This window comes from Taeniopygia guttata, chromosome 19, assembly GCF_048771995.1.
Source record: "Taeniopygia guttata chromosome 19, bTaeGut7.mat, whole genome shotgun sequence".
NCBI lineage: Eukaryota > Metazoa > Chordata > Aves > Passeriformes > Estrildidae > Taeniopygia > Taeniopygia guttata.
The window spans coordinates 6,090,805-6,105,771 of NC_133044.1; the positions used below are offsets into that span (position 1 = coordinate 6,090,805).

At 61.4% G+C, this 14,967-nt stretch overlaps 2 protein-coding genes across 3 annotated transcripts; both read left to right on the forward strand.

Moving 5' to 3' along the window:
- Positions 1 to 266: 266 nt before the first annotated feature.
- LOC115497757 (uroplakin-3b-like protein 1) lies at positions 267 to 3,416 on the forward strand. The gene is made up of 7 exons (XM_041720083.2): positions 267 to 407; positions 971 to 1,120; positions 1,228 to 1,453; positions 1,541 to 1,617; positions 1,940 to 2,066; positions 2,176 to 2,290; positions 3,195 to 3,416. Exons 1-6 carry the CDS (start codon positions 275 to 277, stop codon positions 2,276 to 2,278), a joined length of 816 nt encoding a protein of 271 aa, XP_041576017.2. The 5' UTR covers positions 267 to 274; the 3' UTR covers positions 2,279 to 2,290; positions 3,195 to 3,416.
- Positions 3,417 to 4,640: 1,224 nt separating this feature from the next.
- Positions 4,641 to 14,444, forward strand: LOC100230025 (ras GTPase-activating protein 4). Of its 2 annotated transcripts, XM_030288053.4 has the most exons (20): positions 4,641 to 4,829; positions 8,758 to 8,814; positions 9,215 to 9,328; positions 9,634 to 9,695; positions 9,810 to 9,939; positions 10,194 to 10,275; positions 10,433 to 10,564; positions 10,643 to 10,734; positions 11,403 to 11,526; positions 11,628 to 11,781; positions 12,098 to 12,162; positions 12,359 to 12,471; positions 12,543 to 12,729; positions 12,911 to 13,048; positions 13,132 to 13,443; positions 13,520 to 13,657; positions 13,740 to 13,875; positions 13,952 to 14,072; positions 14,152 to 14,210; positions 14,299 to 14,444. In XM_030288053.4, exons 1-20 carry the CDS (start codon positions 4,765 to 4,767, stop codon positions 14,415 to 14,417), a joined length of 2,400 nt encoding a protein of 799 aa, XP_030143913.4. In that variant the 5' UTR covers positions 4,641 to 4,764; the 3' UTR covers positions 14,418 to 14,444. The 2 variants fall into 2 exon arrangements, with proteins under 2 accessions (XP_030143913.4, XP_072772942.1); XM_072916841.1 differs by lacking the exon at positions 4,641 to 4,829 and having other exon boundaries at positions 9,198 to 9,328.
- Positions 14,445 to 14,967: the final 523 nt, after the last annotated feature.

Below are 14,967 nucleotides of genomic sequence, written 5' to 3' on the forward strand. Positions count from 1 at the left end.
GCAGGGCAGGGCTGGGCAGGTGGGCGACCTCAAAACCCACGAGGCCCTGGTTTGATGGCACTCGGGGTGGTGTGGGGGGCCCTTGGTGCCGCTGGTGGGGTCTGTGGGGCGCATCACCAGGGGATCCCCCCTTGTGCCCGGGTGGGGCCGTCACCCACCCGTGCCACAAACCCAGCGGATCTCAGCACGCCTCGCCGGCGGGCGCTCAAAAATAACAAAAGCTCCCGGGGAAACGAGCCCAACCTGTTTGCCACGGGGCTGCGGCCCTGCAGGAATGTGGGCGGATGGTGACCACAGGCGGGTCCCAGGGGACAAGGAGCCCCAGCTGCACTCCCGCCCTGGGCACCGAGGCACCCGCACCATGCTCCCGCTGCTCCTCCTGCTCCTGCCCGCCGCCCGCGGCACCGGTGAGTCCAGGACACCATCGGGATGGGCTCGGGGTCCCCTCGGCACTGCGGGGTCCCCCCGTGCACAGGCACCAGGGCCCCGCTCAGCCTGGAGGTGTAGGGCAGATGATGCCCCCCAATTCTGGATCCTGTCTGGGTGTCACTCCAGTCTCTGGTGTCACTGCCACTGGCTGACTGGCACAGTGTGGGGTCCCCACTGGAGTCCACCAGGACTCCCCTGAGCCTGGAGATGTAGGGCAGCTGATGTCCCCCCATTCTGGGTGCCAACCCAAGTGTCCCTGGTGTCACCCACCCGAGTCCTCTGCTCAGGGGGTCCTGCACGGGTGTTCCCCTCCGCGGCTGGGAGCATGGAGGGGTTTTGCTGCCTCTTTTAATGCAACACGTGTCTGAGCCCAGGCTGGGGGTGGCAGGGGAGCAGAGGCCTCACTGCCGGGGTCCCGGGGTTCAGCTGCCTCCTGTCCCTGTCCCCGCTCCCATCCCCGGCACTGCGGCCGCGGGTCAGAGCCTCAGGGGCTGCAGCGGGGGATCCACACCCTCCACCGCACCCCCTTGGCTTCTCACAGTAGTCACGGTGGGGCCTGAGCCAGCCCTGACCCAGGATCCCCGGCTGGAGATGGTGACCACCGCCTCCACCTTCGTGCTGGACCAGCCCCGCTGCGTCTTCCAAAACTACAGCGACGCCGTCATCTGGCTGGTGGTGACCAATGACAAGGGTAGGTGGGAGCAGCCCAGGGCAGGGGGCGTGCAGGGGTCCCTGTACCCCCCACCAAGTCCCTCCTCACCCCCATCCCCATCCCCATCCCCATCCCCATCCCTGCAGGTGCCTTCAACAACAGCATGAAACCGGGGACCTCCAAGACCGCATTCCAGAAGTTCCCTGACGAGGTCTCTGCCTACATGACCCTCAATGTCACCCTGCCCAGCTACCCCTGCCCCAAACCCGCCGGGGACATCACGGTGCTGCGCGTGGGCAGCGAGACCAGCTGTGCAAAGGATATGTCGAGACCCACGTGCAATGGCCCCCTGCCCGGCCCTGGGCCGTACTGGTGAGCCTGTCCAGGACCTGCCCCCTCAAGGGCTGCCAGCAGCCCCCCGGCTTGTGGGGCCGTGGCCAACCTCCCTTCCCATCTTAGGGTGAAGTTCCTCGCCCTGGATGACTCTGGGCCCGTGGCTGAGACAAAATGGTCGATGCCAATCATGCTGAGGACAGGTACCAGTGCCCGTCCTGCCCCCACACCCAGCCCACAGCCAGCCAGGGGAATGTGGGGTGGCCTTGGGTGTGTGGGGCGGTCCCAGGGGGCTGAATGCTGAGAGACAGTGATTTGGGGTGAGGGCTCCTGTGAGCAGCTGGGGACACTGAGGTAGGGCTCTGCCGCGGGTCTCACTCGTGTACGGTGGCACCGTGTGATGGCACATTGGGATGGCACATTGGGATGGCACATGTGAACACACTGTCACCCATCCAGAGCCCTGAGCCACGCCGGGGTGTGTATCCCTGTGTCCTGCTCCCTCTCCTCCTGCTCTCTCCCCAGCCCAGCCAGCCAGCAACATCTCCACGGGCAGCGGGTACAGGGACGGCATGATCGCCATCACCACCATCCTCTCCATCCTCTTCGCCATCCTCCTGGCGGCACTGCTGGCCATGCTCGTCTTCTGCGGGTGAGTGCCGCCAGCTGGGCCTGCTGGGCACCCAGGACCAGGGACAGAGGGTGACACTGGCACCTCCTGGTCCCCACCCTCATCCCTCACCCCGTCTTTCCCTGCCCAGCTCGGAGTCCTGTGGCAGCAGCACCTTCAGCAAGGCGGAGTCGGTGTCGGTGCGGCGCTACAACACCCACCACGTCTATGACCAGCCCTGCGCCCGGCTCTGAGCCCCCCGGCGGGTAAATGTGCCCTCACCGCTCTGTCCCCGCGGGTGACACCCCATTAAAGGCTTTTCTGCGTGCTTTGTGCCCCCTGGAAAGCCCCAAGGTCCCCTGTCCCCCTGGAGACCAGGGGTGCTCCGCTGTGGGACACCCTGCCACACCCAGCTGGGCATCGGTGCCACCTGTGCCCACTCCGGATGGGGAAAGTCCCCTGGGTGCAGGGCAGCGGGGGGAGCCTGACCCCCCAGCTCTGATGCTGGGGTGGGGGGCACTGGAGTGGCCGGGAGGTGGGGATGGGGGGTGTGGGGGGGTGTGGGAGGTGTTTCTCCAACACCTTTTATCCTAAATGAGCTCTTCCTGACCCAGCCCAGAGGAGGGGCTCCCACACCCCGAAATGACCCTATCCGTCCCGGGTACAGCTCGGGTTCCTCTGAGAGCCATGAGACCTCAAGAGGGGACCCCGGGGGGCTGATCCTGCACTGGGGGTGTCCCCAATCCCGATCTGGGGGATGTGGGGGCTGATCCTGGGCTGGGGGGTGTCCCCGATCCCGATCTGGGGGGTGTCCCCGATCCCGATCTGGGGGATGTAGGGGCTGATCCTGTGCTGGGGGGTGTCCCCAATCCCGATCTGGGGGGTGTCCCCGATCCCGATTTGGGGGATGTGGGGGTTGATCCTGCACTGGTGAGGAGGGCTGGGGCAGGGAGGGGACTGGGAGGGACTGGATCCATCATTCCTGATCCCACAGCGGGGTGTGGGTCTCTGATGCTGATCTCGGGGCTGGGGGTGCCCCGATCCTGCAGCCCGGGCAGGATGAGTCCCCGCTGGTGCTGGAGACAATCCACAGTGGGTGGAGGCGGGGCAGGTGTGTGTGTACCTATAGACATCCTACACAAATATTAACAGCCGCGTTTCTCCCCGCAGGTACCACCTCGGCCCGGTCACAGCGCCCTTACGGGGTGTCCTTGTGCCACCTGGGGGGTGTTAACAACCTGCCCCCCCACTGCCGGAGCCGCCTCCGGGAGGGAAATCAAACAAATCCAGCCATGAATCCTGCCGGGATCCGCGTGGAGGGATGGCTCCACCCGGCAAACGCGGCTCCCCTCCGCCCTACACCCCCAAATAAAGCACCTGCTTCGCCTGCAAGGGGCTCTGCAAAGGGCACTGTCACCTGCCACGCGTGCCTTGCTGGGGCTGGCACACGGAGGGGCTCGTGGGAGGTGGCGGGACTGCACCTTGTCCCCTGGTGTCCCCTGTGCGGGGGAGGCAGAGGGGCAGCGCTGGAGGAACAGACAGCGTGTTCCCAGCGTGTCCCCGCGGTGTCCCCAGAGTGTCCCCGCCGGGAAAATGCCAAGGACCATCTTGGCTGGCACAGCTTTGGGTGTGCCCGAGTCCCCGAGCCCAGGTGGGTCTCGCCATGGGGGGGTTCCCCGAGCCTCTGCTGGTATTTAGGGCAGCCAGCACCCACAAATGCCGCCTGTCCTCGGGTGCAGTACTTTAAAAACAAGCAAAAAAATGGGTTAAAAAATCAATAAACCGGCGGAGGTTTGGGGTGCAGAGCAGCGCGGCCGATGCTGCAGCCCCCCAGGTTCGGGGGGCACAGAGGGTCCGGGGTGGGATTGGTCCGATCCAGGCGGGCACCGGGTTGGGCACGAACCGGCCTGGGCTGGGGGGACAGAGAGGGGACAGACAGGGAACAGAGAGGGGTCCGAGGGGACAGAGAGGGGAACAAGGGGACAGAAAGGGGAACGAGGGGACAGACAGGGGATAGAGAGGGACAGAGAGGGGACAGAGGGGACAGAAAGGGGACAGAGAGGGACAGAGAGGGGAACAAAAGGACAGAAAGGAAAACGAGGGGACAGAGAGGGGATAGAGAGGGACAGAGAGGGGACAGAGAGGGGAACGAGGCAACAGAGAGGGGATAGAGGGGGACAGAGAGGGGACAGAGGGGACAGAGAGGGGTCAGAGGGGACAGAAAGGGAAACGAGGGGATAGAGAGGGACAGAGAGGGGACAGAGGGGACAGAGAGGGGACAGAAGGGACAGAGAGGGGTCCGAGGGGACAGAAAGGGGAACGAGGCGACAGAAAGGGGAACGAGGCGACAGAGAGGGGACAGAAGGGACAGAGAGGGGACAGAAAGGGGAACAAGGGGACGGAGAGGGGACAGAAAGGGGAACGAGGGGGCCGAGGGACCGAGGGGACACAGGGGGGGACCCCGCGGGACCCCGCCAGCGCGGAGAGCTCGGCCCCGCCCACCCGCACAGGCCCCGCCCCCCTGGCCGACAGCCGATGGGCTCACCCAATGGGCGCCGCGGATGTGCCTTAGGCCACGCCCATTTCCCCGCCCCCGCGCGCTGATTGGCGGGCGCAGCGCCGGCCCGCACATGGGCGCTGTGCGGGGGCCGCGGGTTCGAGGCCGCGCTCGGCGCCTTTGGCTCCGCCGGGCTCGGCTCCTGCGGCTCCGCCGGGCTCGGTGCTCCGCTGCCCGCCCGCCATGGCCCGGCGCAGCGCCCTCTCCATCCGCATCGTGGAGGGCAGGAACCTGCCCGCCAAGGACATGTGAGTGCCCCCGCGGCGGCCGCGACGCGTTCGGGGCGGGGGCATCCCGAGGGACTCGCCGCTTTCCCAGGGGTGCTGCGGGGTGTCCCCCCAACAGGTCCCCGATGGGGACACCACCCTCGGGGTGGCCTTAGAGCCTCCTCCCTGCTTTGCGGGCTTGCTCAGAATGGTTTGGGTGACCCCCAGCTGTGCATGTGGTGTAGGGGCTTTAGGATCAGGTGGCTTGAGGATCCCCTTTTGGGGTGTCGCCCCTTGGGGTGTTCCCTCCAGGATGGCTTTGGAGTCGCCCTGCACTAAGGATTCCCCCCAGGGTGGCTTTAGGGTCCCCCACTCCAGCAGTGTGTTTACTTTGGGGGTTCCCTTCAGGGTAGATTTGGGGTACCCCTCCAGCAGTGCATTTATTTGGAGGTTCCCCATAGGGCGGCTTTGGAATCCCCCTTGCTCTGGGGGTTCCCTTCAGGACATTTTTATGTGCTCCCAGCAGTTCTTAGCGCTTTGGGGGCTCCCTCAGCAGTGCTGTGATTTGGGGGCACCCCCCGGGATGGGGTTGAGGTCTCCCCCCTTGCTGTGGGATGCCCCCAGCAGTGTTTGGGGTACCCCAAGCAGCGCTCCCACTTTGGGGGGGTCCCTCTGTGCTACACGGGGCAGGGCTGTCCCCACCACAGCGGGACCCTCGCCGGGACCCCCGGAGGCGCAGCAGGAGCGGTACATCCGTCCCCAAAGAGACTGCCCAGGGCTCCATCCCACCCGGCTGAGGTGCGGGGAGCAGCCCTTGGCTCGGGATTTCCCTCCCAAAAAAACCCCGGGCTTCTCCTCATCGCTCCGATCCTTATGGGGCGGGATGTGGGGACAGCGCCGGGGTGGCCCCATCCGCCACCAAAGCAGCGGGAAGCTGCTGAGGAGCAAAAAACCACCAAAAATCCCTGCAGCCGTCATGGAAAAAGAGGATAAACAAGGAAAGAAACATGACTTTTTTTTTTTCTTTTTTTAAATCCCGTGTGTCAGGGCCTGATTTTTAAATCCCTTGGCACAGCTCCCCGCCGGAGCTTGACCCTGTGCGGGCCGGTGGCTTTGGGACGTGGCGCTGGGCTGGGGTGGGGAGGGAAACCCGAGCGCGACCTTGGCCCGGGCTGGCCCCGGCCCCTTCCCCGCCGAGCAGCGCCCCGGGGGGATCCGGTTCCTGCCCTGGCACCGCTCTGGGCTCGCTGCTTCCCTCCGGGAATTCCCTCTGCGGGGCTGATGGAGCACCCCCAAATCCCCGGCGGGAACCCCCCAGCGTTTGGCTCAGGGAGTTACGGGAACCCCCTCAGCTGGGGCTGCCAAATCTTCCCCTCCTCTGTATCCCAAGGGAAAGGATCTGACTGATTTTTTTAAATTTACTGTATTTAGTATTACTTTTTTTTTAATGTGACATTGAATTTCTCTTATTTGAATTTCTCTTTTATTATTTATTTATTTATTTATTGGCTTAATTCAATGTTAAGATAATAAATAACGCCAATAATTTTTAATCTTTAGTTTATCCTAATCTATTCTATTTTTATTCCAGTATTTTAACTTTTTGACTTTCTATTTCATTATTTATTTTTAATTTACTTTTTCTTTCATTTTTGCCCTTTTTCCTTTTTTTCACTTATTTATTTTTCATGTAGTCACTTATGATTCCTCCTTTTATTTTATCCTTTTATTTTATCCTTTTATTTTATCCTTTTACTTTATCCATTTACTTTATCCATTTACTTTATCCATTTACTTTATCCATTTACTTTATCCATTTACTTTATCCATTTATTTTATCCATTTATTTTATCCTTTTATTTTATACTTTTATTTTATACTTTTATTTTATACTTTTACTTTATACTTTTACTTTATACTTTATACTTTTACTTTATCTTTTTATTTTATCCTTTTATTTTTCTTTTCTTTTTCTTTTCTTTTTAATTCGATCTTTAACTTTTTTATTCAATCTTCCTTTCATTTCTCACTTTTAGTCATACTTTTATTTCTACTTTAATTTTCTTTGCTTTTTAAAAAATTCTATTTTTTTTATTCTTTATTTCCCTTCCACTTATCATTCTAATTTTTTTTTTCCTTTCCTTTTTAATCCCATATTTTATTTCAATTTTTATTCATTTACTCTCACCACCTCCCAGGGCTGAACAACACCAGTTAATTTTTAATTCCATCCCCCTTCCCCCATTCCCACCTGGGCTCATTTCCTCTTTATAAAGCCCTTCGCCGGGAAGGAGCGGGAGCAGCGCCGGGAGCAGGGATGGTGTTGTGGCTGCCGTGCTCAGCGGGGCAGGGAGCCCCCCAAACCCCCTCAGTCCCCTCCAGCCTCTTTGGAATCCCCCAAAATCCCTTTCAGTCCTCTCCAACCTCTTCTGATTTCCCCAAAACCCTTTCAGTCCCCTCCAGCCTCTTCTGGTTTCCCCAAAACCCTTTCAGTCCCCTCCAAACTCTTTGGAATCCCCCCAAACCCCTTCAGTCCCCTCCAGCCTCTTTGGAATCCCCCCAACCCCTTCAGTCCCCTCCAAAATCTTTTGAATTTCCCCAAACCCCTTCAGTCCCCTCTAGCTTCTTTTGAATCCCCCAATCCCCTTTCAGTCCCCTCCAAACTCTTTTGAATCCCCCCAAAACCCTTTCAGTCCCCTCCAGCCTCTTTGGAATCCCCCAAACCCCTTCAGTCCCCTCCAGCCTCTTCTGATTTCCCCAAAACCCTTTCAGTCCCCTCCAAAGTCTTGAATCCCCTCAAACCCCCTTCAGTCCCCTCCAGCCTCTTTGGAATCCCCCCAAACCCCTTTCAATCCCCTCCAACCTCTTTTGAACCCCTCAAACCCCTTTCAATCCCCCTCAACACTCCTTTCAATCCCCCTCAAGACCCTTTCAGTTCCCTCCGACTCCTTTTGATTCCCCCAAACCACCTTCTGATTCCCCCTAAGAACCCTTTCAATCCTCCTCAAAACCATTTTAGTCCCCTCCAACCCGTTTTGAATCCCCCAAAACCCTTTCAGTCCCCTCCACCTCCTTCAGTCCCTCCAAAACCTGTCTGGATTCCCCCAAATCCTTTCAGTTGTCCCCAAAACCTTTTCAGTCCCCCCAGCAGCTGCCTCTCAGCATCCCTGGATTTGGGATGTGGGAATCACTCAATGCCTGGGGTCCCCCAAGCTGTGCACCCTCCCTTCCCCAGGACACTCGTGGCTGCCTGACAGTGCCACTGGGGTTGGTGTTAATGAGTTCCCCATGCTCCAGGCTGCCCCATGCCAGTGGGGTGGCAGCCACAACCTTTCCATGACCTTGGCCACCCCCAGGTCCTGGTTCCCCTGTCCCTGCTCACCCCTGACCCTGTTTTGATGAAGCAGGGCAATAAGCTGTAAAACCGTGATTGTGTTTTGGCAAGGGTGACTCGGGTTGTCCCCAGGGAGGAAGCATGGCCAAAGCACGGTGGTGGCTGCCCTTCACACCCTCTGCATCCCTGGGGGTGTCCCTAGGGCTGTCCCCATCCCTGTGGGAGTGTTGGGGGTCTGGGGACACCCTGGAGGCTGCTGTGGCCTCACTCCCGGGGTGTGAAATTGGGCTGCAGGTGCCTGGAGCCGTTTCGGGGAAAGGGTGGGGTTTGTTTGCTCCTTGCCTTCCTGTGTGGAAAAGGAAAAGCCACTTCTGGCAGCCAGAGCAGCCGGACACGGTCAGGGAGGGGTGTCCCCGGTCTGGAAGCCAAGCTGGGGTCACCCTGTGCTGGCAGCTGTGGCCAAGATCCCCCGTGGAAGTCTTTGGCAGCCTCTGCTCCCTCAGGGCGCTGTCTCTGCTCTGTGGGGGCTGTTTGGGCTGAAGGCTTTGCTCGCCCATGGCCGTGAGACTCCTGCAGGCTGGGTGGTGGCCAGGCTGTGGCTGGTGGCACTGACAGAGCTGTCCCTTGTCCTTCTAGCACGGGGAGCAGTGACCCGTACTGCATCGTGAAGATCGATGATGAGGCCATCATCAGGTGGGTGCCCCGGGTCCCTGGCTGGTCCCTAAAACTGCTGGAGCCCCAAACCTTGCTCCAGGCAGGTGTCTCCAGGCCCAGGCATATTGTTGTTATGATTATTGTTAAGATTTGCTATTTATCATTCATACTTTGGGCTGAGATGCTCCTGCAGACACAGAAGTGTCTAACAGCTCATGGCCCCCTTCCCCTCCACCCCACCCCTGTGTCTTGCCAGCCCAGAGCCACAAGACAGGACAAGGACAGGGACAGAGACTCATCCCTGCCCCAGCTGAGGCTTTCAAACTCTGGGTGCTTCCCCCAGCCATGTGTCCCCAAAAGCTGGGAAGGTCCCAGGGCTGGGGAGTACCCCTGAGAGGGAGCCCTGTCCCCCCTGTCACCAGTGCCACCTGCCTCACAGGACTGCCACGGTGTGGAAGACGCTGTCCCCGTTCTGGGGGGAGGAATACGAGGTGCAGCTCCAGCCCGGTTTCCACAGCATCTCCATCTACGTCATGGACGAGGATGCCCTCAGGTGTGCTGGGCTTTGGTGGCTTTTCTGTTTGGTGCCTTTTCTGTTGGTGGCTTTGGCTCCCTGCATGCTCAGCCTGGTGCTGACACCGGAGAATCCCCAGCTGGCCACGCTGCCCTGGGCTTTGGGACACAGATGGGTGAAGATATCTCCCGAGGATATTGTCCAGCTGGCAGCAGAGGGTGGCTGATGTGCTCCGTGGGGACAGACACACCATGGTGGGCCCTCTCCAGGATCCCCCAAAGTGGGGCTGTCCTACCTGGGCACCCACCCCATGCCGTGTCCTGTTGCCCATTTTTGTTTTCCAGCCGTGACGACATCATTGGGAAGGTCTGCATCACCCGGGACATGCTGGCAGAGCACCCCAAGGGTAGGGAAAGCGTGGCTGGGGGTCCCAGGAGGGACCCATCTCCCACCCCTTGGACAAGCTGGTGCTGAGGGGTTCCCCCATGGCCCCTTCATGGGGTCCCCCCTTTTCCCACAGGATACAGCGGCTGGATGAGCCTCAGCGAGGTGGATCCTGATGAGGAGGTGCAGGGGGAGATCCACCTGCGGGTGGAGGTCCTGGGCAGCCAGGGCAGCCGGCGGCTGCGCTGCTCCGTGCTGGAGGCCAGGTGAGAGGGACACGAGGGTGACAGGGCCTGTGTGTGCAGCTGGGACATGGGTGCTGAGCCTGAGCTGCTCCGTGACTCAGTTTCCCTGGTGTATCCGGTCCTTTATTACCCAGATGGGGTTGCTGGGTCAGGGTCTACCTCATCTGCAGGTCTTTGGGACATATATCTTGAGATTCTCTGAGAGCAGAGTGGGTGCCGTGGGTGCCTGTAGGTATTTTGGGAGGTAGCTGGTAAATTCCCCCTCTCCTCGGCAGGGATTTGGCCAGGAAGGACCGGAATGGTGCCTCCGACCCCTTTGTCCGCCTGCGCTACAACGGGAAGACGCAGGAGAGCACCGTGAGTGCGGCTTCAGCCATGCCCAGCCTGCCAGGGCTGCAGGTGGAATCAACCCACGGGGAACCCAGAGCCATCCCTGTCCCCCAGCATCCCCAGCTTGGTGTCCCTGAGGGATATACCCAGCCAGGAAGAGGGAACAAAGCTGTTGCCTTTGCAGGTGGTCAAGAAATCCTGTTACCCTCGCTGGAATGAGACCTTCGAGTTCGAGCTGGCCGAGCCCGCTGAGGAGAAGCTCTGCGTGGAGGTGTGGGACTGGGACCTTGTGGGCAGGAACGACTTCCTGGGCAAGGTGAGCCCCAAACCCTTTCAGTGCTGCCAGGGCCCAGCCTGGCTGCACTCCCAGGCCTCTCCTGCCTTCCCCTCCCAGGTGGTGTTCAGTGTCCAGGGGCTGGAAGCGGCTGGGCAGGAGGAGGGGTGGTTCAGGCTGTGCCCAGACAAGTCAAAGCCGACAGAGGACGAGTGAGTTTTGGTACAGGGTGTTGGGGTGTGTTGGGGTGTGTTGGGGGTGGTCCCAGTGCCCTCAGGAGGGATGGGAGTTTTTCTGGAAAGCATCATCACTTTGGAGGGGTAGCCTGGGGTGTTGGGCCACCTCCTGCTTGGTGAAGCATCCATCCATCCACCCATTCACCCATCCACCCACCCATTCACCCATCCACCCATCCACCCACCCATCATCCACCCACCCACCCACCCACCCACCCACCCATCATCCACCCATCCATCCCTCCATCCATCCACCCATCGTCCCTCCATCCCTCCATCCATCATCCATCCATCCCTCCATCCATCATCCATCCATCCCTCCATCCATCATCCATCCATCCATCCCTCCATCCCTCCATCCATCCATCATCCATCCATCCATTATCCATCATCCATCCATCATCCATCCATCATCCACCCATCCATCCATCCCTCCATCCATCCCTCCATCCATCCATCCATCATCCATCCATCCATCCCCCATCCATCCATCTATCCATCCATCCTTCCATCCATCCATCCATCTATCCATCATCCATCCATCCATCATCCATCCCTCCATCCATCCATCCATCAATCCATCCATCCATCATCCATCCATCCATCCATCCACCCACCCACCCGCCCTCCCCGTGTTCCTGCAGGCGCCGGGGCAGTCTGGGCTCGCTGCAGCTGCAGGTGAAGCTCCGGGACGAGACGGTGCTTCCCTCCCACTGCTACCAGCCCCTGGTGCAGCTCCTGTGCCAGGAGGTGAAGTTGGGGCGCCAGGTGAGGGCTCCATGCCCAGCCCTGCTGGAGCACCCCCATTTCCCAGCTCTGTGGTGTCTGCCTGCCTCGGGCTGTCACCTCATGGCGCCTCTTCCCTCCAGGATGGCCAAGTGCACCTGGTCACCCTCCTGGACGAAACCACCACGGCCGAGTGCCGGCAGGAGGTCGCCATCAACTTGGTCAAACTCTTCTTGGGCCAGGGGCTGGTCAAGGAGTTCCTGGACCTGCTCTTTGAGCTGGAGCTGGCCAAGCCCTGTAAGGCTGGAATGGGGAATGCACCTGGAGGCTTCCTTATCATCTCCTGGGGCTGCAAAACCTCCGGGACCTTTTGTGGGGATTTTTTGGGGAGTGATGGTTGAGGCTCAGCCATCGCACTGTGCAATCTGTTGGGCTCATCCCAGCAGCTCATGGGCTGAGGTTGGTGGAGGAGCAGGTGGTCCGAGGTTAGGAAATCCCCATGGAAATGGCCAGGGGACAGGGCACAGACCCTGGGAATGACCCCCATGACTGCAGCTGCTCAGGGATGACCTGAGGCCATTCCCCAGGCCATGGACCCTGTCCTGTTTTGCAGGTGAGCCCAACACTCTGTTCCGGAGCAACTCTCTGGCCTCAAAGTCGATGGAGTCCTTCCTCAAGGTGCCACACCACCCAAAACCTGCTCTTCCCAGCTCCTCCTGGCCCTGGGCTGTTCCCAGGGGAAGAACTGGGAGGGATTCTGTGCTTGTGCCTTCCCCCGGGGCTGGGAGGCTGGAGAAGATCCACTGGGTGACCCTGGGGGTGTCGGGTGCCAAATCTGTGGCCCACCCCTGTCCCCTGTGTGGTCCCTCGGCAGGTGACAGGGATGCCATACCTGCACTTTGTCCTGGGCCCCACCATCACCCGTGTGTTTGAGGAGAAGAAATACGTGGAGCTGGATCCCAGAAAGGTGGAGATCAAAGACGTCGGGTAAGGGGCTCGTGGGGTGGGCAGGGCAGGGGTGGCCCCAGCGCTGGGGGTGACAGTGGCGGTGCCTGCAGGTGCTCGGGGCTGCACCGGGTGCAGACGGAGGGCGAGGTGATCGAGCAGGGCCGGCAGCACCTCCAGTCCTACCTGGGCGAGCTCCTGGATGCCATCGTCAAGTCGGCCCCAGCGTGTCCGCCGCTGATCCGCGCCGCGTTCCGCCAGCTCTTCCAGCGCGTCGGGGAGCGCTTCCCGCAGCACCAGGTCGGGCTGTGCGGGGGATGCTGTGGGGACATCCCCAGGGGACAGCGGGTCCCCAGTGTGCTCGGTGGGGTCCCCTCTTGGGCAAGCAGCAGCCCCGGCCACCCGGTGCATCGCTGTTTGTGGGGTTGTCCCACGCGGGGAGAGACCCTCACGTGTGTTCCCCACCCCTCGGCGGTCCCAGCACGCCAAATTTGTGGCTGTCACCAGCTTCCTGTGCCTGCGCTTCTTCTCGCCGGCCGTGATGACCCCCAAGCTGTTCCAGCTGCGGGCCGCACACGCGGACGCGCGGACCGGCCGCACGCTGCTGCTGCTGGCCAAGGTGCGACAGGGGACACCGGGGCGGCCCTTTGGGGTGCCAGCCGTGTCTCCTGGGGGTGACGCTGCCACCCCCGCGGTCCCCAGGCCATCCAGCTGGTCGGGAACATGGAGCCAGCAGCCGGGCGCGCCAAGGAGACGTGGCTGTCGCCGCTGCTGCCCGCCCTGCAGGAGGGCACAGCCCGCATGAGGGACTTCATCACCCGCCTGGTGGGCACGGAGGAGGACAAGGGCGAGGAGGAGGGTGAGGGGCGGCCGCCGGCCGTGGTGAAGGAGGGGATGCTCCTTGTGCACAAGACACGGGGCAAGGGCCCGCTGCTCGCCGCTGCCGCCGGCAAGAAACTCCATTTCTGCCTCACCGGGGAGTCCCTGAGCTTCGGCAAGAGCCCCGGTGCGGAGGTACGGCCGTGCTGGTGGGGTGGGGGAGCGGCAGCGGGGTGGCGCTGACCCCCTCCGTGTGTGTCCCCTCCATCAGCGTATCGGTGCCATCGCCCTGGGCGACATCCTGGCGGCCGAGAAGGTGGAGGAGAAGAGCTTCGGCAGCTCCCACGTCATGCAGGTGGTCTACATGGGCACGGGCGGGCAGCAGGAGACGGCTTACCTGCAGTGCAAGGTGCGGTGGCACAGCGCGGGCGGTGGCACCGCGCGGGCGGTGGCACAGCGCGGGGTCCCTCTGACTGTCCCCAACCCCGCAGTGTGTCAACGAGCTGAACCAGTGGCTGTCAGCCCTGCGCAAGGTGTGCGGCAACAACCCCCGCGTGCTCCGCTCCTACCACCCCGGCGTCTTCCGCGGCGACAAGTGGAGCTGCTGCCACCAGCGCGACAGGACAGGTACGGGGAGGTGGCCCCGGAGCCCCGCGGGGGTGCCGGGGTGTCCCCCCGGTACGGTGACCGCGCTGCCCCGCAGGGTTGGGATGCGACCGGACCCGGCACGGCGTCACCCTGCAGGACTGGAGTGACCCGCTGGACCCCTCGGTGGAGGCTCAGCGGCTCTTCCAGCACCTGCAGGGCCTGCGGGGGACGCTCAGGTGAGTCCTGCCCGCGGGACCCCCGCACCGCCCCGCGGCCGCGCTGCTCCGCCACGGCCGCTCTCTGCCCTCTCCGCAGGGACAAGTACTGGGAGCTGCTGGAGCTGCTGGAGCCGGGGGCGGCCCGGAACGGTGAAGGTGGGTTGGGGTGCGGGGTGCGGGGATGTTCTGCTTGGGAGGTGACCCCGGGGAGCTGTGGGTGTCACTGTCCCGCCCTGTCCCGCAGACGCTGCCCTGCCCGAGGGGCTGAGCCGGCTCCTGGCGGTGCTGGGGGAGCTGGAGCGCTGCCACCGCCGGGAGCGGCCCCCGCCGCCGGCCCCGGCCCTGCTGCGGCTGCAGACGTGAGGGAGCAATAAAGGCACTTGTACCCTGCGGCCGTGTGCTGTGTCTGCTGGGGACGGGACTGCCAGAGCCCTGCTGGTGCCACTGCTCAGTTACACTGGTGACACCTCTGAGGGGCCTGCTGGGGCCATTTTGGGTGCCATCACTGGTGGCCTGATAAAAGCACTGCTGGGGGTTCTCTTTGTGGTGCTACTCATGGTGACACTGGTGACAGCTACACCGGTGACACCTCTGAGGGTCCTGCTGGGGCCATCACTGGTGGCATCACTGGTGGCCTGCTTGGGGGTTCTCTTGGTGGCGCTACTGATGGTGCCACTGCTGACAGTTACACTGGAGACACCTCTGAGGGTCCTGCTGAGGCCATTTTGGGTGTCATCACTGGTGCCATCACTGGTGGCCTGATAAAAGCACCGCTGGGGGTTCTCTTGGTGGCGCTACTCATGGTGACACTGGTGACACTGCTGAGGGTCCTGCTGGGGCCATTTGGGTGTCATCACTGGTGGCATCACTGGTGGTCTGCTTGGGGGTTCTCTTGGTGGCACTACTGATGGTG